The sequence below is a fragment of the Ptychodera flava genome, chromosome 16 (genome assembly GCF_041260155.1).
Source record: "Ptychodera flava strain L36383 chromosome 16, AS_Pfla_20210202, whole genome shotgun sequence".
Taxonomy (NCBI): Eukaryota; Metazoa; Hemichordata; class Enteropneusta; family Ptychoderidae; genus Ptychodera; species Ptychodera flava.
The window spans coordinates 36334962-36362762 of record NC_091943.1 but is presented as its reverse complement, the minus strand read 5'-3'; the positions used below and the strand labels follow the sequence as shown (position 1 = coordinate 36362762).

Sequence of the window (27801 nt, the reverse complement as noted above, 5' to 3'; positions counted from 1 at the left end):
GGGCGTGGCCTTTATCGGTCGCTGAGATTGGCTTTCACATGGGCGCCCCAGGGTGTAGAAATAATGGTGTGTGTTATGCTGGGTGGATTCTCGTGGGATAGCGCTGTAAGTTTGGCACTGGTGTCGGCACGTTGTTTTCCCTTTCATCTCGGCGATCCCTGCACTTGAGCAGCTGATAAAGGGCTAACAATAAGTAAGTTGACCAGGCCATGTGTTGTATGCACCCACTCACAGCAGCGGACAGCAACTTATAGTGTGTCTAACTTTCAAACCCTTGAACGAAGGGAGATACTTTAGCGTGAGCCAATAGAATTTGGATCGGTGCAGTCTGTTACAAAACGTGTTTCTTTAATTGATGAGAGTTTGTATCAATATGGCAACGCCGAATTCAGCACCGACGTCAACCACGCACGGTGAAAACCCAACCAAAGGGTTTTCTGTCTGTCAACTTTTGGACTTGAAAGAAATCCCTCGTATGGACGCCAACGGAAATAAAGAAGTCTTAGGCGGGGACAGCGGCAAGACTTCGGATACAAGAGAAGAGGACGACACCGAAGACGGCGAGAAATCTGTTGAAGGTAAGGAAAGCCTTAAATGTTGACAACAGGACTCGCAGAGTATTTAGTTGAGGAAATCTGTGTCAAGGAAGCACTATATATCATTGACTGGTATTAAAACGGTGTCTTGGGTTTATTGCTATGGTGCTTAAAGTACAACTTATGGGATCTGAGGTCAGATCCATATGTCTACTAAAGTTTTCTACTTGGATGTCGGTACAGATTAGCTTGATATTTCTGCCTTCCCGCCAATATTTCTATAACAAATTGTCGTCTGCACCAGATCGACAGCTTGATGTTCAAAATAAATCCTTGGTTATTTTGAGGACTTTCGTCATATTCTAGCGTGTTTTCAAACGAATAGTAGGCCTAAGTGTATTACCAACAAAAACATATAAACAACAAAAACAAAAAATTGCAACAAAAAGGGTAAAAATATACTTCTCCATCTCAAATCTAACTCCCCGAATCTAACTCTACACGATAAAGTCGCCCTTGAAATCAACACTAGTGCTTATGTAATAGTTTTGTATAACACACTGAATTCCAGGCTCATTCCATCAACATCTCACGAAACAGACTCCTTCTAAGCATTTTTCACAGATATCAGATAAATGGGCCATTAAATGCCCAAACAGAGTGTGCCAGGAAGTTTTTGTGAATCTGCGAGAAAACTCGCTCATAAGACGATGAACAGGGAGGATGTACAGCAAAACTTACATATCGTGGCACTAGCAGACACGAATAGCAGAGCAACTCAAAACAACACAATCTGAGGGATTGGATTTCTGGCCGTCTCAGCAAGTTAGTTATTATTAACAGTCACTTTAATGGGAATTATTGTTATCACACTGGCATTTCTGATTAATTCACTAATATGAAACCAGCACGGGTTTAGACAGTAAAGTGATACCGGCAGAGTGGTTCAACCCTTCTCTTCGTTTGGTGCAGCCCACATCTCTGTGGCATGCAATTCTATGCAGTGATGTGAAGTTGAGAGGGGGCGGGGAAACCGCCCTTTAGGTTGCAGCCTTCAGAGTTGTGACTCAGAATTCAAGAATTTTCACAGTTTTGGTTTTGAGACTTGTCGAACATCTTCAGTTACAGTCAAGCCTCTACACTGGTCGGATTTAGTTTGCTATGCGTTCCCTGTGAGTGCGGAAAAATCCTCTTATATCTGGCAGCGTTTCGAAACCGAAGTCAGCGTGTGACTGAAGTTCTTTCATGTTTGGTAGAAGTATCCCCCGGTATAATTTTGCTGCAAGCATATGTAGGGTAGTGTGGTGTCAAAAAGATACGGGGTTGTACCAATTATATCTACCATTTGTTACGTGCAGAGAAAACGAACAAAAGGGTGAACTCAGCAGTTAACGTTTAAACAAAATTTATTACGAAAATAAAACTAATTGCTAAGTTAGGGATAGAATACAAGCTTTAAAAGTGTACAGATACTTATCTCAGCTGGGACGGCAAAGCTCCAGTCTCAGAGTTGTAACAGTCAGTTGGATGAATGAACAGTCCTTGCAGGCTTGAAGATGCATAAAGTCCACAGTATAAATCCAGCGTTGGCAGTGAAGGTCTTGAAAAGTCTTGAGAATGACTACTGCTGGAGTTTAGTAACACACAAGAGACACGATCCCAAAAGTCTGACTGGAAGCTGTGCACGTCCCTTTTATAAAGGCATATAAGAACAATCTAGAACTTTTATTGACATGCTAATTACTGTTCTAAAATTATCTCCCTTACACAACTAATCACTTTCCAGAACATTCCAAACATGACTAATTGAATTCAAGGTTGTGAGGTCATCAAGGGCAGTGACCTTGAGAATGTTCTAGACTAATTGAACTCAGGTCATGATGAGTGTGGGGGAAATGACCTACATAACACACCCCATCTTCAAAAAAGAAAATTTTTCAAAGAAAAATCTTTCTTTACAAATGTAATCTTAAAGGTGTGAACAACAATAAACTCTAAATACGAGAGAGACAGTCTGCAATTAAATTGTCTCTGCCTTTGATATGTCTAATGTCAAGATTAAACTCCTGTAACATTAAACTCCATCTTAGCAATCTCTGATTTTTGCCTTTAAATTTCTGCAGAAAAACAAGAGGGTTGTGATCAATATAAACCACTATTGGCTGATTTGAAGAAGTAACATAAACTTCAAAATGCTGTAAAGCTAATATCGAAGATAAACACTCTTTTTCAATTGTAGAGTAGTTTCTCTGGGATTTGTTAAATTTGTGTGAAAAGTAGCAAACAGGATGTCCCATGACTATCTTCCTGCAATTTGTTGTTGAAAACTTGAAATGGCACTGAATTTGGCATAAAGTATGCACGGCAAAGTCCGGTTATTTTTACTGAGTTCGATAAAGTCATTGTTCGGCAAATACTTGGCTTCCTCCTGGAGATATTCCGCTTTCGCAGGATTCAGTCCGTCTGGATGTTGTTCCACTGGATTACTGTCGCAGACATCTTCGTTGTGGTGGATGATGTTTGTCCTCGTTGGAACATCTTGAAACAGGTGTTTATATTCGTGGAGCAGTTCTTTCACCTGTTGTTGTTGTTCTGGCTGGAGGTGTGCCAACTTTGTAGACTCCAGCTTCTCCAGGATTTCTGAGTTCTGAAGCTTGACCGAGCCCAGCTTTGAGTTTAGAGTATTATCACTCAAGTCAGTTTCAGTATCACTATCTTCATAATGGTTTGAACTGACTGCACTGACAGGCTGAGTTATAGTAGGATTATCCCTATCCAAATATGGCTTAAGCATATTTATGTGACATAGCTGTTTTTGTTTTCGCCTGTCAGGTGTTATTATGATGTAATTTAAATCACTCAATTTCTTATCAATTAGGTATGGCCCAAAGTAAACGAGCATGGAGTGGTTTGCCAGGAATTGGAAGTAGAACAAGAACTTTTTGACCTGGTTCAAACTTCCGTTTTGAGGTGCTTTTATCATATTTGGTTTTCATTGACTGCTGAGATGACTCAAGATTTTCTCTGGCTAATTCACATGCTTTAGAGAGTTTCGTACGAAAATCTGACACATATTGCAAAATATTCAGACAATCATCATCGTCTGATAGGAATTTCTCTTTAACAAGCTTAAGTGGGCCACGGACTGTATGTCCAAATACAAGCTCAAATGGGCTAAAACCAAGAGACTCTTGAATAAACTCTCTAACAGCAAAGAGCAGAAAATGAATTCCTTCATCCCACTGCTTCCCTTGTCAAAACAGTAGGTCCTAATCATGTTTTTCAAAGTTTGATGAAATCGCTCAAGAGCACCCTGACTTTCTGGATGATAGGCGGATGACCTATACTGTTTAATGCCTAGCTGATCCATTACTGTTGAAAATACCAGACATAAAGTTGGAGCCTTGATCGGACTGGACACATTTAGGGAGGCCAAATAAAGTGAAAAATTTGACTAAAGCTCTCACTATAGTCTTTGTCTTTATATTTCTCAGTGGTATGGCTTCTGGGAACCGAGTTGATGTACACATTATTGTCAGCATGTACTCATTTCCTGATCTTGTTTTTGGTAGGGGCCCAACACAGTCTATTAGTATCCTACTAAATGGTTCTTGAAATGCAGGAATTGGCTGTAAAGGGGCCTTGGAATGGTCTGATTCGGCTTTCCTACCATTTGACATGTGTGACAAGTTTTACAGAAATGTGTTACATCCTGCCTGAGATTAGGCCAATAAAAGTGACTGAGAATTTTATGATAAGTTTTCCTTACTCCCAAATGACCAGCCCAGGGCGTTTCATGGGCCAGGCGCAATATTTCAGCACGGTAGGGCTTTGGAACCACAATTTGATGTTTTATAGCCCAATCGTCATCAACCAAGACATCTGGAGGTCTCCATTTACGCATGAGAATACCAGATTTTGTATATAGAAACAGAGCTATCTGAAGTTTTACCTTCATCATCTACCCTGTCAAACAAAGACAAAATATCTGGGTCTTTGTGTTGTTCTGCAATGAGATTTGATCTAAAAATGTCTGACTTTGGTCAGCAGAAGTTTTACTGGAAGTTTCAAATCCACGAGGGATAACGGAATGATCCGTGTCAAACACCTGACTGAGAAAGGTGTCATTTAAGTCAACATCTGTGACATTATTTTTGAGAGTATTTTGATTCTCGGAAGTTTTCTTTGACATGGCTCGAGTAATGGCACATGAAGGAAATAAATCGGGTATCTCTTGTTCAATTGGCTCTGGATCCTGATCTAAACTAGGATTATCAGTCACAAGTGGATTAGTGATGACCTTGTCCCCAGCAAGGTCGTTTCCAAGAAGAAGGTGAATCCCTTCGAAAGGCAAAAAAGGCCTAATACCTAAAGCCACAGGTCCAGAAACAAAGTCCGAAGACAAATAGACATTATGGAGAGGAACAGGAATGTAGTCATTACAATCTACCCCCTTAATAAGAACTTTAGAACCTGAAAATGACTTTTCAGAAAACGGCAGGGTATCTGCCAACAAAAGAGACTGGGAACCCCGGTATCTCTTAAAATTTTGACAGGGGTAGCGGAAGAAAATCACTAGAAAGTGATATAAAACCATTATGAATAAATGGCTCGAAAATACCCATAATGCTATCTTGAGAAGAATTGACCTTGACCTCATTAATTGGGGATGAGAGGGGTTTAACCTCAGAAAATGTGTTGCACACATTATTAGACTCTAATTGAGTTGATGAAAATAAAGCCGGTGGGCTTAGATCCACTTTGACCACTTTGACCTTCACGTTTTCTTTTCAATTTGAAACACTCTGACATTAAATGGCCGTCTTTCTTATTACAATAATTACAAGAAAGTGTACCGAACTGTTTGTCAGAAGGAGATTGAGACTTGGGATCTGATGATGTGGGAGTGTTACTTGAACTCTGTGAACTGTTGTCATTTGATTTTCTACTCTCCTTTGAAAATTCTTGGATGAAAAGGAGGAGTTAAATTTACCTGCATTGTTTCTGTATGAAAGGACTGGGATGGTTTGCTGAGAAATGAAGATTTGTGGGTCAATGAATAATCATCGGCCAAACGTGCAGCAACCTCTAATGTATCTGCCTTTTGTTCATTGATAACGTCTTGATGTCACTCCGGATGCACCTTTTAAATTCCTCAATCAAAACAAGTTGTCGTAATTTGTCATAATTCTGACTGACCTTTTCAGAAGAACACCAACGATCAAACAGTTGTTCTTTTGTTCGAGCAAATTCAACATAAGTTTGATCTTCACCTTCTCACAATCCCTAAATTTCTGACGGTAAGCTTCAGGCACCAACTCGTAGCCCTTGAGAATTAATTCCTTCACAGAATCATAATTTGAAGCCTGTTCCACTGACAACTGAATGTAAATTTCTCTGGCTTTACCCCAAAGCACTCTGCAAAAGCATAGACCAGGACTCCTTAGGCCAATCCAGACTCTGAGCAATTTTCTCAAATGAAGGAAATATTTATCAACATCCTTTTCTTGGAAAGGGGGAACTAACCTGAAATGCTTAGTGATGTCAAAATTGTCTGAAGGGAAGAATTTTCCTGACTGTCCAAGCTCTAAACGTCTCATTTCTAACTGCAGTCGGTGTTCTGCTAATTCTCTTTCCTTTTCTTTTTCCTCTCTTTCTTTCTCCCTTTGTCTTTCTTCCATTTGCAATTCTTTTTCTTTCATTTCCAATTCCCTCTCTTTCTGTCTTTCTTCCATTTCTAATCTTTCCTGCCTATCTTTCTCTCTCTGTCTTTCTTCCATTTGTATTCTTTCTCTCTCATTTGTAATTCTAGTTTCTTGATCTCCAAATTTGTCTGCATTTCTAATTCTAATTTTCTGAGTTCAGAGGTAGACTCGGGCTCATAATCTTTTAAGGCAGACTCCTCAAAATGGCCTGATTTAACTAAATGTTTTGCAATCTTGAACTGTATTTCTCGCTTGCGCATAGATCGTTTAACTTCTACCTTAAGGAAATTGGCCAGTGTTATGAGGTCGTCTTTTCTGAGGGAATCAAATGTGTCCTGATCAAGGTCATCCATTTCCTCTGGTTTAAATTCCGCCATGTTGAATTTCGCTGAGTTCACAGTATATAGTAGTTTTGAAAAGCTGTCAAAATGTTGTCAAACGGCTCAAAATATTCGTATCCCGGACAAGCCCCCAATTTTGTTACGTGCAGAGGATACGAACAAAAAGGGGTGAACTCAGCAGTTTACGTTTAAACAAAATTTATTACGAAAATAAAACTAATTGCTAAGTTAGGGATAGAATACAAGCTTTAAAAGTGTACAGATTACTTATCTCAGCTGGGACGGCAAAGCTCCAGTCTCAGAGTTGTAACAGTCAGTTGGATGAATGAACAGTCCTTGCAGGCTTGAAGATGCATAAAGTCCACAGTATAAATCCAGCGTTGGCAGTGAAGGTCTTGAAAAGTCTTGAGAATGACTACTGCTGGAGTTTAGTAACACACAAGAGACACGATCCCAAAAGTCTGACTGGAAGCTGTGCACGTCCCTTTTATAAAGGCATATAAGAACAATCTAGAACTTTTATTGACATGCTAATTACTGTTCTAAAATTATCTCCCTTACACAACTAATCAACTTTCCAGAACATTCCAAACATGACTAATTGAATTCAAGGTTGTGAGGTCATCAAGGGCAGTGACCTTGAGAATGTTCTAGACTAATTGAACTCAGGTCATGATGAGTGTGGGGGAAATGACCTACATAACACATTGCAGTCGTTGCCTGTCTGGTACTATTCAAAGTAGCTGCGAACTTCACAATTCACCGCCTGAATTTAAAGGGGATTCTTGTTCAAGACAAGCAGGCAGAAAACCAGTATTGTTCCAATTCTAAATGAGCATCGACTTGAAGTGATATTTTGCAATAATATTTCAGATATTTTCATTTCCCCGCTGTCTTTCAGTGTCTACATTTCACTTCTTACGCTATATTATCATTACATCATCACTCAGAAGTTCTGATTTTCGAGAGTGATGAGGGAAATATTCTGCGCCTGCGTCTCTCTCATTTCGATCATGAACTGAAGAAGTCGTTAGAATTGTTGAGAAAACAGGTTTTCACACTTTTTACGACCACTCTCGGCAGGCAAGGCGTTAAGACTAATCTGCTAACCACTTGGCGCCTTCCCTACTTGTCCTGTTCCGGCATACGCTTGCCGGTTCCGGGCTTACGCCATGTTTACTGCACAGAACAGATTTCGTTTATTAAACGTGTTCTTCCGATTTATTCAATTAAGGCATAAATGAGCCTATGTATTTGGGACTAGTCTAGCGAGATGCGAGCCCAATATTCTGGTAGCTAACGGTCGTTTTCCGTGCAGATACTTAAACAAAAAGCTGAAAAAGCTCCGGCTCGTGGTAAAGAATGTAAGAAACGGATAAATATAGTGCTATTGATACTCCAGACATTCAACCCCAGACACCAAAACAGTACCAAATTAACCGGCTTGATTCCCCAAAGCAGCGCAAGTATGTCTGTTGCTGAATTATAAGACGACAAAGCCAGAATATACAGCTTACAATAAACTCAACAGAAGTAGAACATTATTATATTAAATGGGGTCGTCAGTTTTTTCTACGTCACTTTTTTAATATTACGGCTAGATAATACAACAAAACAGACGTCACGATGACGTCAAGATCGACATTAGAATGTTATCCTATTGAAGTGAAGAACACCATCTTCCAGCTGACAGCATTCGTCTCATGGAAGGTATACAATGCATCAATGGTCAAGGAAAGCGGGGTTATCGATACGTTGGCTGTGGGTTGGGTTTCCATTTCTCCAAGTTGCAAGAGATCGCTATAAATTACTCTAATGTTATTTTATCTCAAGTCAGCATCACGGAGCAAAAACCTATCCGTCAACAGATTTCCTCTCAGTGTCATTTGAAGTTGTTCCCAGTGTAAACTATTTATCTTAAAGTGTCTTGATCTCCTACATTAAAGTCTGCGTATCTTCAAGGTGAGGAGGTCAGCTCCATGAATTTTCCCGCCAAGGAAACATTTTTAAGTCATGGAAAGTCGTCTGAATGCCAGGTCCCTTCAGTTGAACCTACTTTCCCAGTAAATGTGAAGCTGTGACCTTCGAACCAAAATATTGCTGTAAGGTCTGATATGTTATATTGGCGTTGCATCTAGCTCGTGTAAATTCGTCCATATTTTCATAGAATTCCTAAATCCGGCGAACCGCGGACGGTATAACTGGACAAAAACATTGTGGTAAGATAAACTTTTACAGTAACGACTGTTGAAATTTACAGTGACATTACTACCCGGTAAGCGGAGTCCCCAAAGTACTTTTGGTTCGATGAAATCGCTGATCGATTCTTTTCGTGGAAATAAGATGAGAAAACGGTCAGTATCACCATACACAGTAGAGGGGAGTGTCCATGGTAACACTGAAGAACAGGCTCTTAAGCATGGACAGTCAATTTTATCTTGACTTTTCAGATATTGACCTTAGAAACTTGCAACTTATAACAGTGATAGGCTTGCATACAATACACCCGACTCGTTCATAAAAAAGTAACCCTTCATTTTCGATACTTGCCAATTCAAATCTGTCTCGGCGCATTATAGGACGGATCTACACATTATGAATTCTTCTATTAGTGCAGACAAAACTGTTTATTTAGTTCTGCATCTGTTTTGTAAGTCAAATTTTACAAGAGTGTGAATGATTACAAGTGGACAATCAGGATTTAAGAACTTGTGTTCAGGAAGGATTGACGAATCGATACGACAATGTTGTATGGTATATCAACCGAATCGTTTGGACAATGCTTCATCTCAAAAACAGAACAGAATCAAAATTGAAACTAAAAACATAATCGGAATAGTTCTTATGGAAAATACAAAAAAAAATATTAAAAGATAAGTTTACGCGTCCGATCGATCGATGTGTAATATTTTGACAGATACATTTACACCAGTGACATCAAATTATGTCCGATGAATATTTCGGCTGAAGCTCAAACAAAAAATTGTAATATTCGGCGATTTAAGACCGGAATTTCACGGGCAAGATGTGGCATGACTACAGCAATATAGAAAGACTTCGGTCATTTTTGACAGTGACAATGCGTTACGAAGCTAAGAATAGACGACGTTGAATGATGTGAATGTCTTTGTCCTTCGTTAGGTAGCGGTCACTACAAGTAAATTTGATTTAAGCCAATTCATCACCAACGCCTCTCTTTTAATAACACGAATAATAATCACGATGTGGTAGATATAGTTCAGCATATTATAGTGCTGTAATTCAATTCAGTTCATTTTATAATAATTACAATATAAACGTTTCCATTATCTGATACAGACGTTGACTTTCTCTCAACGGTTTGCTGAACAAACAATTAAAATTTGGAGAAAGTAAACAAAAACCCTTATACAGAAACATATAAATTTTAGACAAATTTAAAGCTTAAAAGAAATGAGGTTCACATATGAATTGAAAATAGGTAAAGCTGTTGTAGGGAAGCGTTGTATACTTTACAGAGGCTGCCCCTATCACTAGTAACAGTGTGTCTCCTGGATGGACAGTGTGCGGAGCTGGATCTTGATACAGTGCACAGAATCACCGGTATCAGTACAGAATTTTTCTCGGCAACTGTCTACAGGTCTAGAGAAACGACAAGCAACTTCAGCGATGATACTCTTGTGATAAATTACTGTGGTGATTATGGAATGACTGTGTAAAGTTCACAGAAATTAATTTGTCGCAACATAGCACTTGTTTGTCAAGAAAATGGGTAAAACATATAAATTGTGGACGAATAAAATGCCTATAGCCGATAATTTGTTTTGACTTTCTTTAGAACTTACGTTTCACTGATTTAATCCTTTTTCTGAAATAAAATCCAAATTCGGTTATATAAAACATACAAGTGAAAGATTTTTGAAAGTTTAATTTGGATCGACAAAATACAGTTTTATGCAGAGACGCCGTATGAACTGTCGATGGTTCATTTTGTCGGACAAAAGTTAGCTGTCGTTAGCTAGATAAACTTTCAATTCAAACGATACATTAGAACAGTGTAGGTACTGAGTTTTTCCATGCAAATATACAATTTAATAAAAGAAATGGATCGTTGTGATCAAGTATGGCGTGCAGCTCAACGCTTTCAGGAAATTATCGTTTTCGAGACAGGCAAACTGTTTATCTTGGCGTTGTGTTTACAATAAACAACATCTTCGTTCAGAAAAAGTTTGTCTCTCTCATCATGTTCGTGTTATGGTCTATACATTTCGTAGTTTGATCATTATCTTGTCTCCTCTTTTTGAATTTATTCTCCACCCATCGATGTCATCACTTCAGACTTTTACGTCAACACTCTTTATGATATGCGTGTACTAATCACAATACTGCGATTTATAATGCCAAAGAGCGTGTGCATATTTTATTAATTTTAAAGTCAGAAAAAAAGCGGTAAGATAAAGTCAAAATTACGCACGCAGTGTGCGATTTTTGTTAATAAAATTGAAATGATAATTCTTACATTTTTGTATCATAACAGATGACTTATTATAAACACTAAAGGCAGGTTAAGGCAATGCCATTCAATGTACAACTCTGTGGTTGTAATACACTGTCCATGCCTCGGCCAGTTACTTTATACTCTGGTCGTCGGTTGAAAGTTCTTAAAACATTTTAAAGATGTTTTAGCCGTTACTTTGAATGGATATTCTATCATAGTTTGCTTTGCTTTCAACCCTTCAAGTTGAACACAGCCTATAAAAAGCCGTAGCAGTTTATTTTTCCCCTGCAAAAATCACGACAACAATGGCTGGACGTAAACATGTCAACACACCATGTGTGTGCGTACCATATTTTACACAATGCGTCGTGTTTGCAAGGCTAATATTAACAGACTTTGAAGATACGAAAAAGAAAACAAGCTGTTTTCTAGAACAGAAATTTAAAAAAAATATCAATCATTACAGCAACTACTTTAATTTTTGTCGTCGAGATCCGTTTTCCTGGTAATGTGTACGTTCGTTCACATGAGATTCTTCAATACACTGAACCATGATAACTTAAGAAAGTCTTTCCTGACAAAACAAATGAGCAACGTGATCGAATGTACAGTGGAATTCTTCTCTGCTCAGTGTCATAAAAATGGCATATACATATGTAAGGTACAGTCAAGCCCGTGGCAATACTACAACAAAGTCATTGACGTCTGATAACAGAGTGGATGATTTTGTAATTGAGCAGTATCATGTGTAGCATAGCAACAAACAGCGTGGGAGACAAAGATCAGTGTTTCTCGGTAGATTTCGTTAGTGATTCATCCACACACTTTCCTTTTAGTTGATATTAGGTTTGCAACGGTACATAAACGGTAAGTTGCGATCATTGAAGGTGGTCATATCATGTCAGTAATACCTTTAGTAATTAGTAATGGGATTAAATCCTTAGTTGATTAGTTAATTTCAAAAAGCACCAAAGATTAAATTCAGGGAAAATAAAGCTAGACCTCTTCATGAAAATAGCTACAGTTGTCAAGATTATACAATACCGTGTGCTAGTCGGCAAAGAGACTGAAGCTCCGATGAAATGTTTGATTACCGTTTATAAGATGTCTTCGATGATGGCGTTCGTCATTTTGTAATTTCTCAGAAGCGGTGTTACTCGTCTGTTGTCAGTTGTCCGGCAGATGAGACAGGTAGCATTGTACCGTTTCTTTGAATAACTTCCATATCACGTCAGAAGTATACGTATCAGTTGTGATACGCGTTCATGACAAGATGGTTGTCGAATTGGTCGAATATGTGATGTCTTATGAACCAAAATTTCAAATTGAGTTGAGAAAGTCTGAATTTATCAAGTTACACTAATGTTGTTGCCCATGTTAAAATACATTTGTGTTGGGATAGTCCAGAATCGAGTCTGATAATTTTTGGCTCTGCATATACAGTTTGGTTTTTTACAGTCACAATTTTACCTGGTGGAATCTAGACTAATTCTGTAATTGATAGTAAACCCTGTTGCATTTGTCATTCATGATGTGAAGTTACACGAGCGAGCGAGCGAGAGAGAGAGAGCGAGAGAGAGAGAGAGAGAGAGAGAGAGAGAGAGAAGAGAGAGAGAGAGAGAGAGAGAGAGAGAGATGTATGTTGATGCTGAGATTGCCGAAGACGTTTAAAGAGCAGCAGTGCCCTGTACGTACCGCCATTATGAGTTACAGAAAGCTGGGGAGCGCTCATGCGTGCTAATCGAATTTACAATATATAACTGTCTGACATATAATATTAACATCTGAATTTGATCAAACTGTATGGGTTTCATTTGATTATACAGCACATTCAGGTCAAGAAGGGAACAATCTCCGTGGGATTCATGGGATACATGATAGATACGCACTTTACATCGATCGACAACAGATCAAATAAACTTACTTTGGCAGGCAATTTATGAAAGCGCACAAGAAACCTTGACTTTATATGAAGATCCTCGTCTTTCGTATTTAATCTACTCATTATAGAAAGAACAACATACTTGGAAGACGACCAAGATATACGGACAAGAGGCTAAAGCAGTGTCTCCATTTATTACACAGGAATATGATTACTGACGATTTACATGATGAAACATACGAACAGTCTGATTGCCTGCTATGCATCACAACTGTAAATGCCGAAAAGAAATGATATAGTGCAAATAATTAACATGTACCTTGATTTGTAAGGTACCGTATTACTTATAGGAACCGGTCGTCTGTGAACTCAACCCAATTGCCGTCTTCCTGGCAGAAGCTCAATTTTAATTCAATTTCTTTTCAAAACCGTTTGAATGTATCTTCTCCGTAATCCGTCGCCTAGGTTTGGCGGCCAGTTTACACGTCGTTTTCTCCAAAGACGTTTTTGTAAGGTTGAATGTAGGGTGATGCTTCGCTTACTGCTATCATCATTCGAATGAAAATTATTCGAAAATTTCTGGCAGCAACATAATTAAATCTTGCAATCCGTTATGACTAGTTTCACCGTATAGTTTCTCGCTTAATGCGATGTTAATACCTCACCATTGGTCATTATTGTCTTTGATTTTCTGTAACTATCACAGTGAAAGTTTTGTATTCGAGCTCAAAGCTGTTCCCGTTGACGCATTTTTCGAGGTTTTTTTTGCATATAAAATGAATTTTCTTGCTCTGCTCTCAAACTCATGTCCCAATGTCCTGTGCTCAGCTTTTCAAGTTCAGCCTGATGTCAAGAGTAATAGTTGACGACTAAATTCAGACTAGAATTAATTTGTCACAAATAACACCGGACATCATAAATATTGAACGTTACATGTTCGCAATGCTAATACTTCGCATTTCGACATGCTTCAGGGAGAACAGGAATATTTTTGTATTTTTTTTCTGGACCAAAAATAGTGTAAATATAACAAAATTAAAGGCTAGAGTCCCTGTAATCATAAACACAGAATGCTCTTCCCGTTTTGGAATGAAACATTTCCTATGACACTGTTCAGTACCCTGTGGTGTCTCGCTGCGATACTTATCAAAAGTTCTGTTGCAATGCGTGACTTGGTCAACCCAAGGAAACCACTTAAAATCGGACAACCCATGCCTGGAATTCTCACATAGTTTACCCCTGCTAGTCAGACTGAACGAGTCGGTCAATTCTAGACCACTGCAAGGCCGTCCTCATGAGTCACTGGTTTTCAAAAAACCACGCATTGCAGCACAATCATAACAACTCGCACAGTGGGAATTACAGAGAGCGAAAATTAGTAAATGCAATATTCGCTTTGTAGTGTGACATACGAATCCTACTCGTAATCACACGCACGACATCGCCAGTACAGTATCTTTCCCTGTTTTAGTCCACGACATCTCTGTAATTTTGGTACCATATACCACGGAGAGTTTCTAGACTACTCTGTTTTCAGGTGAGATTTTCCATGGATAGTCTCATAAGTAAGGAAAACGAAATTTTTGAATCATTTGTTGGCTTCACGAATCTGAGTATTTCCTGTAAGAATAATGAATAGTTCTTGTAATGCTATGATTACAAATTCTTGTTGTTCACCGTCATTATTGGTGTCCAGTCGTCAGGCAAATGTATATGTATATATGAAAAATTATCCTCAAGTCTTCTCATTGTGGTATCTTAGCGGGAAGCATGGCTTGGAAATCGTCGTGGAAGACAATTCTCATCAGAATGAAGTTTTTTCGTTCGTCTAGATGCAAAGCCTACACTTCAGACACTTTACATAACAGACTATGGGATCCGTATGATCCAAAGTATTACGTGTTCTATGTGAATGGTTCCAATCGATTCGATCGAAACGATATTTTTAAGCATGCTATTTGTGTTCTGATACAAATGCTACCACTAGGCAAGCGTCGTGCTGTGATCCTGTGAAGAGAAAACGCACGATGTGTATTCTACATTTTCTTCGGGCTGAACTTTTACCGATAGGGGAACAATCGTAGATAAGTCAGCGCTGTTTGTGTTACTTATCGCATTTTATGTTCTCTGTCACTCGATTTTACGCAGGCTCTGTAAGACAACTGTGACAAATAAATGCGGGAGACTCGGTCAATCACCAGTCTATATCAGCCCATTACAAATACACGCTCAGCGTAATGTCTGCGATAACAGGGAACTCGTAAAAGCTTCCAAGACGGAAAATAGTCCCCTCGTATCTAAATTTGACTCGGCAGTCCATTTTAAAGCACTCGATGCCACTATTAGTGTCTTCACGTAATTGCCCAAGACAGTGTGATGTTTGAAGTTTACGGGAATTTTACCAGATCGCGAAAAAACAAAGTGACAACACGATTTATTTTCAACAGCGCTGGGCAGTGTCGTTGACTGCCTTTACGACTTGGGCAACCAATTTATGCGAGTGGTGTAATCTCCACAAAGGCCTCGTATTTTCTTCACCATCAACACTGACTATTGGCACGTCCTTTAGCCACTATTTCTAGTATGCAGTTCTTGTGCCGTCTCTTTAGAATCATATAGTGTACATTACGGTTGCTGTATGCCCTAGACATCCTGTTGTAATTGCACTGTACGCGCTTTTTGAACCGAATAAAACCCTCTCTGAATCTCATTCTTTACCAGATATTTACGAAATAATTCTTAAAATACCATTTGCACTGAAGCTAGCTGTATACAATACTGAACGTTTTCTGGCGGTTTCGGTGCCGAATTTGCACCTTCGTTGCCATTGGTAAATGGATAACTCCCAGTTTTTCTAAAATTTCCTCTTTTTCAAAAGATGCGGTACAAGATTTAGTCTACGATCTAGCCCTCTCTAAATTTGTGTTTCAAATGAGGGAGATGATCTAGACTGAGCAATTTGAAAACGGCAATGTGTATCAAACTACAACCTGTGATCCGAGAAAGAGGCTATACTGATCAAAAAAGTATACTTTTACATGATCATACTCTAAACGGCATCCATTGTCGACTCCAATAACATGCAAAAAATTGGGAAAATATAAGGCTATAGAGAATACAAATACAGGCGATATGTGTACAGATAACGCTGTAATGTTGTTTTTCTCGAGGGTCTATGGTTGGATACAATACATGAGAAAGGTACATAATTTATAACATTGTATATAGACTATTAGTATCATTTGCAAAAGTCATCAATATAGCCATACCGGGCCACAATATGTGGAAATACAGTTAAATAATTATAGACAAAGTTACGACGGGGGCATACACTCGTACAAAACTGGAAACTTTGGAATTCAAAAGTGAGAGATTTGGAGAATGCGAACATTGTTATATAAAACGCTGCGTGCCAAGCGTCATGAGTATAAAGTTAAAATAGATGCAAACATACAAATACAGACATAAATAGGTTCAAAGATACACAGATCGGTACATACATAGATAATACATGTGACAGCAGCTAAACAGAAATCCTGGTACATCAATTATTATTTGAAAAAAATATATCAGAAATTTTTGTTTTATCATTCAATGAGAGCTCGACCTACACACTTTGAGGGAGATCAATGAGAATTGACGGGTACAGATAACAGAACCACGTAGAGAGATCCTTTATGGGAAGTTGTGTTGCTAGCTTACAAATTGGTGTTGTGACAAAGACGCTAGTAGTCAATAAGTGTACGGCAACGTTGATGTTCAACAGCCTTTACCCCCGCAATCGCGTTCAAGTGTGATGTTTTTATTGTATGAAACAGATCAGAGAATATGTTTGCATTTGGAAGAATGATTACAATAAAATGCCTTGCGCTAGGTATAATCTGGACCTAAAAACTAAGTTTCGTTTTGTATGGTGTCCGACACAGATGATTTTCGTGTTTTTTTTTTCATTTGGGGGGGGGGTGTCTGTAAATACGAGGACACTTCGACATATAGATACCAGACTTAATAATCTATTGTGGAATGAGTGTCATTTCTACCGTATTTCGCTGGTTTCGCCATGGAGAACGATTGGAATGTAGAACGACTTGTAAACAAATCGGTTTATTCGCGGCAGCCGTAGGTTTATGATAAATCTTTGTGCAATGGTATATATTTACAGACATACTACTATTGTTTAATAACGAAGGGAAAAGATTATGCTAACTTTATTATTTTCGTTTAAAATTTATTTGTTTATTCAAGAAACTCTTATTACGTGAGCGGCATTTTATACCAGTTTATTTAGGATCGCGTTGCCAGGCTAGGGTCAATATTAGAGGCTTTGCCAGCTTGTTTATCGTTCGCCCTCACGTTTCAACGCAAACAGCATTTCAACAGTTGACTAAGGAATGGGAAAACCCGATGAATGCCAATTACTCACAGAATGCAGAAATATTATAGAAAGGAAATTCTGGTTTCAGGAAATTGCCCTTAAGTTGACAGAGAACACCTCTTTCAAGTGACCGCTGACGAAATCCAGGGCCCAGTTCAAGGAACGAGAATTTCTTCACACCTAATATTCAGTTTGGATGATGATGGTCCGATTTCGGCGTTCTTTACTTATACCGTTCATTCTCGTTTTTTTTCCATTGATTTACCTTTGAATGACATTTTCAGGGAAAGAGCATATCGTTTATCATTCACAAGAGCCAGTATCAATGCTTCGATGTTGGTGTTTATAAAATAAATAAATAAATAAATAAATAAATACAGTTCGGAAAAATGAAAAATGATTAGTAATGTCTAAAATAGTACAAATTGTATTCATTCCATCCACCACAGTAATTTTAATACTAGATCATCTCAATTCGTATAATCTTATAGGCATCAGCTTCTCCACACTTAGACGTGAACATATAAAATTAGCATTCCAACGCCCACCTCAGTTCTGAGTTTTGCCACATCGTTTGTGGATATGTGTGCGCATGCACTGGTGACTGTCACTGCATCTTTTTGAGATGACGAAGTTTCTTCTTTATGAAAAGCACATCGTGATCACCGCATACGGCCTCGCGGGTTGTAGGGCATCTCAACCCAGGTATAACATAGAGCTGTTTCGTTCCGACCACTGCATCTATTCTTGTTGATACATTCAAAGCACTCACGCTGCACTTAGCATAGAGCTTTCTTCAGTTCACAACACCGATAATATTACAACAATGTAAGTATCTGGGGTGACAAGAGCTCATATTTTTTCCAATTTTGCATGCATTGAATACACGGTTTTATGTCGGAAGGCTTGGCAGAATACGTGTTTGGTGTATGTACAGGGCGGATTTTACCAACTCGAGTTGCTTTCCCGGGGCTAGACCTAAGCGCGTAAAAGGACCGCGATTGTGTCGAGTTTCACCAGCAACAGGACACACTAGACACGGCGTCGTCCGCTGAGCATACTGACGTGATCTGGTTTGTCTCACCAGTCGGCTCTCTGAACACTTCTTTGCCATTAAACAGAATTGATTTATCTCTGCCTGCTCAGCGTCATTACAACAGCTCTCCGCGGATCAGGCTCAAATTGACGTGTATGACCAGGTGCTATGATAGTGAGACAAACGCCGCCCTTACAAGGCTAATTAAGGAGAGGTGAACTATTTGGTGAGCGTCCGGAGAAAGCTCAACGAACACAAATAGGGGATCAAGTTTGAAAAGACGACGAGAGATTTCATATCCATGATTTGTGGTTGTTAAAATTTATAAGGTCAGTGGGTGAAGGGTGTAAAAATAATGATGGGCCTATAGGACGTTCCTGGGTGGCCAGAAACCCCAGCAATATTTACGTATTCCCATCGTTCCAAATCACACAGATAAGTGTTAACCTTTGACCCTCTATGACTTTCCCATTGTAGGGTCGTTATTCATTTTTATCTCATTAACGGTTTAAAGTATTTTCTCACCGCTGTCTGTGTCACAAGAGAACGAAGCAAAAATTTCTTGACTGGGAGGAAAAAAACAGGGATTATAATTTTCATCCGGATGGATTTAACTTTTGATGATGCACGCCGTTCACACCTCACCATAATGATGTCGAATTCGATGATCTCAAACTCTAGATTACCAATATTGTGATAATTTTGCATCATCATCATCATTGTCGTATTCCACTTCAATATCACCATCAAGATCACCAACAAGGTCAACAACAACAAAACAATAGCAACAACAACAATAACAGAAACAACAACAACAACAACAAAAATTAACATAATAATAGTAATTTAATGGTAGTAATTATAATAATTATTCATGACTTGTTCACATATATTCTTACTTGCCAAGTTTGTGTATTCGAACCTGTATACACTCAGTACACTGGTTTTAACGAAAGACTAAGCAACGAGGGAAGTAAAATAAACATATCTATGTTCTTTCTCCTTTCGACAGATGAAATTTCAAGAGATGACGGTAAAACCAGTCAAAAATCCAAGAAGAAACAGAGAAGAAGCCGAACGACTTTCACAAGCAATCAGTTAAACGCACTGGAAAAAGTATTCGAACGAACTCACTATCCTGACGCTTTTGTACGCGAAGATCTAGCCAAACGAGTCGATCTCAGTGAAGCACGGGTTCAGGTGATGTCATCAACAATATTCTGTCACTCGCCAAACGTTGCCCAGCATAGACCAGGGGCTATTGTTCAATTGAATGCTTTCGAGGGTATAAATTGCGTACTAATCAAGTTCGGTTTCTGTAAATGTCACTAGTAATTGCAAATAGAATTGCCTTCATTTTACTGCGCGAAATTATTCAATATCACCGTCGTTAACCAATCATCGTTGTGGAATTAATTGACCAGCTTTTCATCGTTTTACGGTAAGATTATAACAACATTTCGATATCAAATGGAAAAGCTCTAAATTCATAATCATATTTTCTTGGTCTCTTGACCAAAATTAAAGAAGCCTATGCTTATTGCTCTGTTCGTCTTTTTTCAAAGAAAAATATTGTCGACAAAAACTGACGATTTATAAATAGCTGCTCTATTACTTACATCAAGTGAAGGTAATACGCTCTTCTAATTAGTAATTAAGATATGGACAGTAGTTGATGGATGAAATAAAGCGAGTAATCAGCAAAGTCGATTGAGTGATTAATAATTAAAAGCGGATAATTTTTAAAGTAATAACACTATTATAAAAAGCGCCTACGATGTGTTTTATTGAAGGTCATAGGCTTACATATTCTACATAACGGTGATGATGATGATGATGATGATGATGATGATGATGATGATGATAATGATGATGATGATAGAAGAAATAACATCAACGATGATGATGACTTTATTAATGTTATTGTTTCTGTTACAGGTATGGTTCCAAAACAGGAGAGCGAAATACCGCAGGAACGAACGCCATGCCGTTGCTTCACGTCAGAAATTATACACATCGCCAAGTCCTCCAGACGCCATGATGGAGCAACCGATCATAGCGCACTCTCAGGCTATGTCGTCTTCGGATTACCTGTCGTGGACGCCCCCAACGAACGGTCACGTCAATTTAATGACGTCGCAGGGTTTGCTTTCACCAGCTGACAATATAACGAACTCGAGCATAAACAATTTGCGCATGAGGGCACATGAATATAATCTTCAGCACGTGATGTGATGATACGCGCAGATGTCTGTTACTTTTCAAGGAAAACAGCAGTTCAGCGTATCAGTGAATTTGCTGAAGAAAGAGTCACAAGTCGTTCATACCCCTAATTGTACAAAGCAAATAGTGACACGCAAGAAAACTTATATGTCAAGATACATTGTTTGCGTTGGGTAATAGTTTTTAAGATTTCTCCTTTCATAAAAGACTATCCTATAGCCTTCATATGCTAATTTTATAAACGTTTCGCCAGTTACTGTTGCCATGTAAAATCTGCAAGTTGTACATTACCATTTACTTTGTCTCTTGTTCCCGCTAGGGGGCGGAAGTCAGAGTTCATCGCATTCAATGTCAGTTCACATGATCTCGAATTCCTTACTCACATTTTTACAACGGCAAACCGGAAAATAGCGACGCGTCAGGTTTTCCAACTTTAAAGTAACATTATATTATTGCTTTGATCGTAATCCATCGGTCACATGATACGCTTGACCTCCAGGGTCACAAGGCTTTTCTTCTGGCATAGGAATACTAGCATACCAAAGCGTATTATGAACTTCATACAAATTGCTACCGTATAAGCTATTTATGTCTTTCCAATTTCTATCATGATGCTTTCAGTAAAAGTTTCCTATCGTTTTCCATGAAATTTGATAAAGATTCATACTAGTATGTTGGGGTTCAAGCAAGCACGTACGGACGACATAGCGTATGCTTCAATACGGATGTATGTTTTATCCAAATAATACATTGGGACTGGTTCTCCACACACAAACAGACACACAAACACATTAGTCAGCCTTACTCCTTATTAGTGGGAACTGTTTTCATTTTAACGTTTGCATGAATTTTCTGTCATTTCCGTATTTTTTGTATATTATTATGATGCAAAGTCCTCCAGTAATAGAGAATAAATTCAATATCGCTCTAACAAACTGATCATCATATTTATAGGAAACTGCAGAGTAAAATACACAATAAACATGTCGCTACACAGACCAAGAGTCAAGTAACCGCACTGATATGAATTATTGAACGGGGAATTCTGGGATACCGTTTATCGTCATGTATTCACGAAATGTGGCAAGCTAGGTATTCACTGCCCCCAACGGTGGATAAATCTAAAAGAATCTGAGCACTGGTGTCTCAGTTTCAGCTTAGCCCACCGGGGCATTTTTGAACTTTAAAAAATATAGCTTTCAAAGAGACATGGACGTCATTTTCACTAGTACTTTGTAGAGCAGATGTTCACGGAATTCCAGTTGAATTACGCTTAATTCGAAGAACATTGAACCTGTTTCTTTTGAATGTATCTTTTTAAAGCAGAGCTAAGCAAAGGAGACACTACTCGTCTTGCAGCAGACTTTAGCGTTCAACAAACAGTCGCAATGTAGCAGATTACAGGACTAAACGGTGATGCTGTAAACATGTCTTTGTCCACATTAAAAGTAAAACCGACAGAAACGAATACGTGTGGTCCTGGTCATTAGGAATCAATGCAATGATCAAAATTTGAAAAACGAGCGACATACATACATACATGCATGCATGCATGCATACATACATACATACATACATACATACATACACACACACACACACACACACACACACACAGACACATACATACATACATACATACATACATACATACATACATACATACATACATACATACATACATACATACATACATACATACATACATACATACATACATACATACATACATACTAGGTATAGGCTTACATATCAGACATATGTACCGTAATAAGTACAGGTGAATGGAAGTATTACATGTGTTGTTGTAAATGACTGTATAAACTGTATAGATGTAGCTTCAGATTGGTGCTAGGGGGGGGGGGGAGCCTTTATTTATACGAGGGTCGTTGGAAATCGGGGGGGGGGGAGTGTTACAACACGGCGGAGGGCAGACATTTCAAAAGACGGTTTTGGGGAGACGTACTTTACATAGTCTTTTTGTGGAACTATGGCAATAACATCAAAATTGAATGAAACTTATGCACAAATACACAACCATGAATCACTGTAGTTTGAAAAGATAAGATATCACCTTAGCAGTATACAATGTCTGATTGTGAATATAACTGCAGCGATTGTCTATAGCAATACAACTATGGCAGTTTACGAACTTTCTGTGAATAGAAAACTGCAGTTGGAACAAGAACTAGTAAAACGGTATACACACTTCTGGTTATGACACTTTTGCCTACGATTAATAGTTTGATTCTGACGAGTTACTTTGAGTGTCAAGTTCATGGATATCAACTCCCTTTACGGGGGTCATGAACGTGACACTAAAATTTCCTCTTCATAATCAAATGATTAATTCAGGCAATCTGTCTAGCAATGTAAACACCAGCACTGTTGTTGGTAGAATCCTGTTTGTGTTGTACGTAGACTTTTATGTTGACAGAATATAAAACATGTTCTATTTCGCTGTGATGTCATACAAATTTCGTTCAATACTATTACCATACAATCTTATGTAAAATATGACTCCCCATCAAACCGTCTTGAGCAAAATTTAACACCCTTCAGCACCGTATAGTAAAACTCAACCCTCTGTCTTTCCACTCTGTCAAAATGGAGCCTTCCCTAGTTTAAATCACGCTGAGCTTATTTCTATTTCAATTTGCTGTTAAGATTGCATAACTAGAGGTTTTGTCATTAACGTCGCTATTCGAAAACCAACACCAATTTAGCATTTTACCAAATTCGTAATTGCCATTTGCATATATTGATCACAAGTAAGGTTGGCCTATAAAGATACCGCGCTGAATTAACTTGTTATTTCTAATTCAGAAATATAACGCTCAGAAAGCACGTTCAAGATCAAAATTTGGTCAAATTTTAATGTAAATGGCCATGAGAACCGATAAAATAATGAAAGTTGCCCATATTTCGACCGCCATTCTTGACATTCAGCAAGCATGCAGACATTTTCAATATTATAACTTACACAAAGATTGCCAGCAGAATTGGTATGCGGTAATGCCCTATTACAATACACTGTGTTTATTTTCCTGAAAAACTCCAAATACCTTGTAGCAAATTTAAGAATCGAATTGCTTCTATGAAAAGAAAAATTCTTACACGCAAGAAGTTTCATTGTTCTTTAACGGATTGGGTAACCCATGATAAATTTGTCTTAAAACCAATGCTTTAATGTGATTAAAACACGGCGACAGTGAAGATACACAAATACAAACATAAACTTTTAAAAGACCAATTATAACAAACGAATGACATAATAATGAAAAACAACAGAATAAAGTGAAATAAGAAGACGATAGGCATTTCAAGGGGCAAAACCAACCCTGCTGTATGTCCTCATAAAGGACATTATCTTTCTCCTTGTGAAATTCTGGTAAACGTGGCAATTTCATCGAGTTCTACACGATAGTCTTTAAGCCACTTTCCTCCCTCGATATTGCCAAACTCATCGAGGTTGCCCTTCCATAGTCCATGAGGCAGATAGACATCTCGTTTAAGGGCACCACGCTCAAGGATTGGCGCCACCAAGAGATCATCCCCAATTAGGTATTCGGAGTCGATGGATAGAGCTTCTTCGTCGTTGGGGGCGATCCACCAGAGCGGTCGCATGATAGGTGCCCCTAAAAGAAGAGAAAATAGCTTTTAATATGTACCAAAACCCACTTCCAACTTTCTGAAGATGACAGTATTTTTTCATTACTGTCAAACCTCCTAGTTATAAACTTTTCAGATGTTTTCCAGTGTTTTGTCTGTAGTTTCGTCCGTAAATAGGGGTGAGAATGGCTAGTGAAAACAAGGTGAGAACTTACAGCGATCGTTCCTTCGAAGGGAGAATACGGAATTATGGGAGTTATGTGGTCAATGGACAGACGATATAGTCTTTACATTTGCCAGTTTACTTACCGGCAACAAAGTCATCTAAATGAAGCAGAAATGTCAGGGTTTCAATAGTAGTAAGCGTCTCTTCATAGGTTTTTTATAATGCAATAAACATTAACAGCAAAACTATCGTCTCAGGATAAAAGGTACACGGGCATGTTGTTCAAAAATTAATGCAGCTAAACAAGTACTACTACTTTTGCCAAAAAAACTTAAGAACGGTGAGAGACAGGCAGTTTGGATATATAATGGCTGTGAATTTTGTAAATATCTCCATGATGTGTGAAATTTGTACATTGTATATTGTCTTATTGTTTTCCCTTAAGTATGTCGAAATACCCTCGCTAACACAATTCATCATATTCGTGATATGCATTGTCATTTCGAATGAAATCTGGTCCGGGCTAGAATTCAGTTCACAGCAATAGCATTGGACATCAGATACATACAGGTTGCATCGACAAATTTAACACCGGGCGTTTCGATGTGATCTAATTATAAAAAGAAGTACAGAAATAGATAAAATATTCCATATACAATCAAAAGTTACAGCCAAAAGCTCTTTAGTAGTATCTTGCAAATGTTTGTAGGAATGATATGGAAGCTACCTGTCTTTGTTGATTCTTCGGCAAGCCTTAACATTAATGGAGTGACAATTTCTTCGTGGATTTTCACCATTTGAAGCGCCATCTTGACAACATCTATGTCGTATTGCCATGGTGATATGGAGAACTGCATGGAAGGCATGTAGGCGGTGAGCTGCATCCAACGAATGAACAATTCCCGCTCGGGCATTTCGACCACGTGGAAACTCTCGTCGCTGTAGGCATTGCCACCTATCATGTCTGGTAAGACGAATGGGTATCCCAGAATTCCCATTATCAGAGCTGTGGGTATCATCGTCTTCAAGCCGTTATCGTATCCCCACTTCGAATCTTTGTCAAACATTCGCACGAATATGCTCTGGCGCTGCGTTTGGTGTCCGACACGAACTTCGATTTGGTCGCCCAGGCGGGAAACCGTTTTCACATAATTTACAGTGTATTGAGAAGGGTTTTCTAAAGGCTCGTGGGTTTTGTAACAAGAAGATGGCAAAAATACCACCTCTCCAGCATCAAATTTGTAAGAATCCAATTCAACCTTTCGTTTTAGATTGCGTAATCTTTCTACATACCAGTCGACGGCTTTTATGTTAGTTACGTCCAAGAGCGCACCAGTTCCTTGCCACCATTTCACCAATGCGGGCGATTCTCCTGCGCAATCCATCACCCAATATCCCTCCCGCATCCCTTCAGCATAGGCCTCAGAGTCAGTGTTGGCAAAAGGTGTGACCCAAGCAGTCACTCTGAAATCAAGGCGTTGGAGCACACCAATCATTTGAGCAGGTTTGGGAAACTTTTCCACTGAGAATTCGATATCGCCGTATGTTGGAGACCAAATGTCATCGATTTCAATCTGACTGTTTGAAAATCCAAATTTCCTGATTTCGCGCGCGAAGTTAACGACGATCGTCTGGTTCACGTCCATTTTGTAACGAGCCCAGGTTGACCAGATGGGAGATTTGAACATTCTTTGGTCGGGGATCCCATCAGGTTTATCGAAGTGGCGATCAGAGAGAAACTTATGAATAGCTTTGATGTTGTCTCCCGCGCAAACGCGATAGTTCAGAAAGGGCAATTTACCGTAATTTACATATTCGTAAGGCGAATTTTTGTAGTCAGACTTAAAACAAAGAAGTTTATCGTTGTTGCTGTTCACGCTGACATGAAGTGGCACAGAATTGTCAACTACGATACCAACACCACGGCTGTTGATCCAATACCGTTCAATTACTGAACCGTAGCTGTTTCTGTATTTTCCGTGGATATCTTGAAGAATATCCGAAGACAAGTAGGGCTGCATCGGTACATTCATCTTCTCTACTGGCCAGTACTGATGATACATTTCACTCCCTCCGTACCAGTAAGCATCGGCGATTTCTACACAGTCCATTGGTAATTCGTCTCGTTCGGTAGCTTGCCATTCGACGTTCAAGCATCCGATATCTCCATGCCTCTCTCCGCGGAGCTTCATCTGAAGACCACTGTTGAAATGTAAACAAGTCCCTACCTCGCCACCGCTCAAGGTACACCTGGTTGACCCTTGACTAAAATTAGACATTTGACCTAGCCGAATTCCAAGCACGCCTTGTTCTTGTATATTTCTCATTATTAGCTTCTGCCCACCTTCATCGAAATCGAACAGCCTGGAGTCTATTACGTCATCATTACTTCGATCAGACATGATCTGACCAATCAAAGTTTCCAACTGAGGCCAATAATACCACACAGCTACAGCAATGATCAGCACTACGAAAGGTGACCTTGCCATCCTGTATTATCTCTTTCATGAAAATCTTTCAAATTCGTACGATCAAAAACATATACGAGATAAAAAACTTACTCGTTATCTTAGTTTCGTATCTGTGCCTTGACGGTGTAAAATTTCAAGAGTTGTGAAAGTATCTAGCCTTACATATTCTTCCGATGACTGACTGGGACGCTGCACGTCGACTGGCTAATCTTTGATCCCGCGACCTGACCTCGAATCTCGACAGGTACTGTAAATGATGTGTTTGATTTGACCCAGATAAGATTACTAATGAAGTAGTAGGATCTATATGTAAGCTTTTTTATTCGCTAATGTGTAAGGTGGCAAACTTTGAACGAAAAGAAAATTGAGAGTTCAAAGTCAATGGTTTCGGTCAGCGTTACTTTGCATCTGAGAAAAATTCCTTTATTGATAAAACGATATATTTATCTTCGTCCTTGTGTGACATGTGCACGATCGTTAACTCCGTCTATGAACGACAAATCAAGTTTCAATGTCAGTATTTGGTGATCATTGGCATTTTTCTCCCAAAAAGACTCTTACATGCAAATAGCTTTTACTATCTAAAGACCACGAAATTATCATAATAATATCCTATCCTCTGTTTGCATGGTTAGGCCATACTAAAGTCTTCAGGAAGTTGAAAGGCCCGATAGCTGTATTTCTAGCATTATTTTTTGTGATTTTACTTCCAAAGTAAAACAAGTTCGTGGGAATGTACTCATTGAGGGGTGTTTATACAGGTAGAATAAACTGTCCACTGGGACTACATGTGCAATTGTGAGGAAGACAAATAATAAAAGTTTGCCTAAACATAAAATGGCGCCCTCATGCAGATAAAGCAAAAACACAGTACGCAGTGCATATATGCATTGGAATCTTCACAGAAACAACAGAGTAGTCCAATATAATACATATAGTGCTGAATGTTTTCCGCTGGGACACCATATGCTAGGCGG

At 38.8% G+C, this 27801-nt stretch overlaps 2 protein-coding genes across 2 annotated transcripts; one reads left to right on the top strand and one right to left on the bottom strand.

Annotated features, from left to right (window-relative positions):
* LOC139114721 (paired mesoderm homeobox protein 2-like) lies at positions 1-22041 on the top strand. The gene is made up of 3 exons (XM_070676594.1): positions 1-578; positions 19365-19552; positions 20291-22041. The coding sequence occupies exons 1-3, from the start codon at positions 356-358 to the stop codon at positions 20585-20587; spliced, it is 708 nt and encodes a 235-aa protein (XP_070532695.1). The 5' UTR covers positions 1-355; the 3' UTR covers positions 20588-22041.
* A 1703-nt stretch (positions 22042-23744) lies between these two features.
* On the bottom strand, positions 23745-27045 carry LOC139114720 (myogenesis-regulating glycosidase-like). The gene is made up of 2 exons (XM_070676593.1): positions 25081-27045; positions 23745-24213 (listed from the first exon to the last, which is right to left on the bottom strand). Exons 1-2 carry the CDS (start codon positions 26840-26842, stop codon positions 23942-23944), a joined length of 2034 nt encoding a protein of 677 aa, XP_070532694.1. The 5' UTR covers positions 26843-27045; the 3' UTR covers positions 23745-23941.
* Between the last annotated feature and the right edge of the window lie 756 nt (positions 27046-27801).

Excerpts from the sequence above, each read along its gene's own strand:
- LOC139114721 (XM_070676594.1), top strand. The coding sequence starts at position 356 with ATGAGAGTTTGTATCAATATGGCAACGCCGAATTCAGCACCGACGTCA. Across the intron at positions 579-19,364 it reads CGGCGAGAAATCTGTTGAAG|ATGAAATTTCAAGAGATGAC; the intron begins GTAAGGAAAGCC and ends TCCTTTCGACAG. Across the intron at positions 19,553-20,290 it reads TCAGTGAAGCACGGGTTCAG|GTATGGTTCCAAAACAGGAG; the intron begins GTGATGTCATCA and ends TTTCTGTTACAG.
- LOC139114720 (XM_070676593.1), bottom strand. The coding sequence starts at position 26,842 with ATGGCAAGGTCACCTTTCGTAGTGCTGATCATTGCTGTAGCTGTGTGG. Across the intron at positions 24,214-25,080 it reads CGAAGAATCAACAAAGACAG|GGGCACCTATCATGCGACCG; the intron begins GTAGCTTCCATA and ends CTCTTCTTTTAG.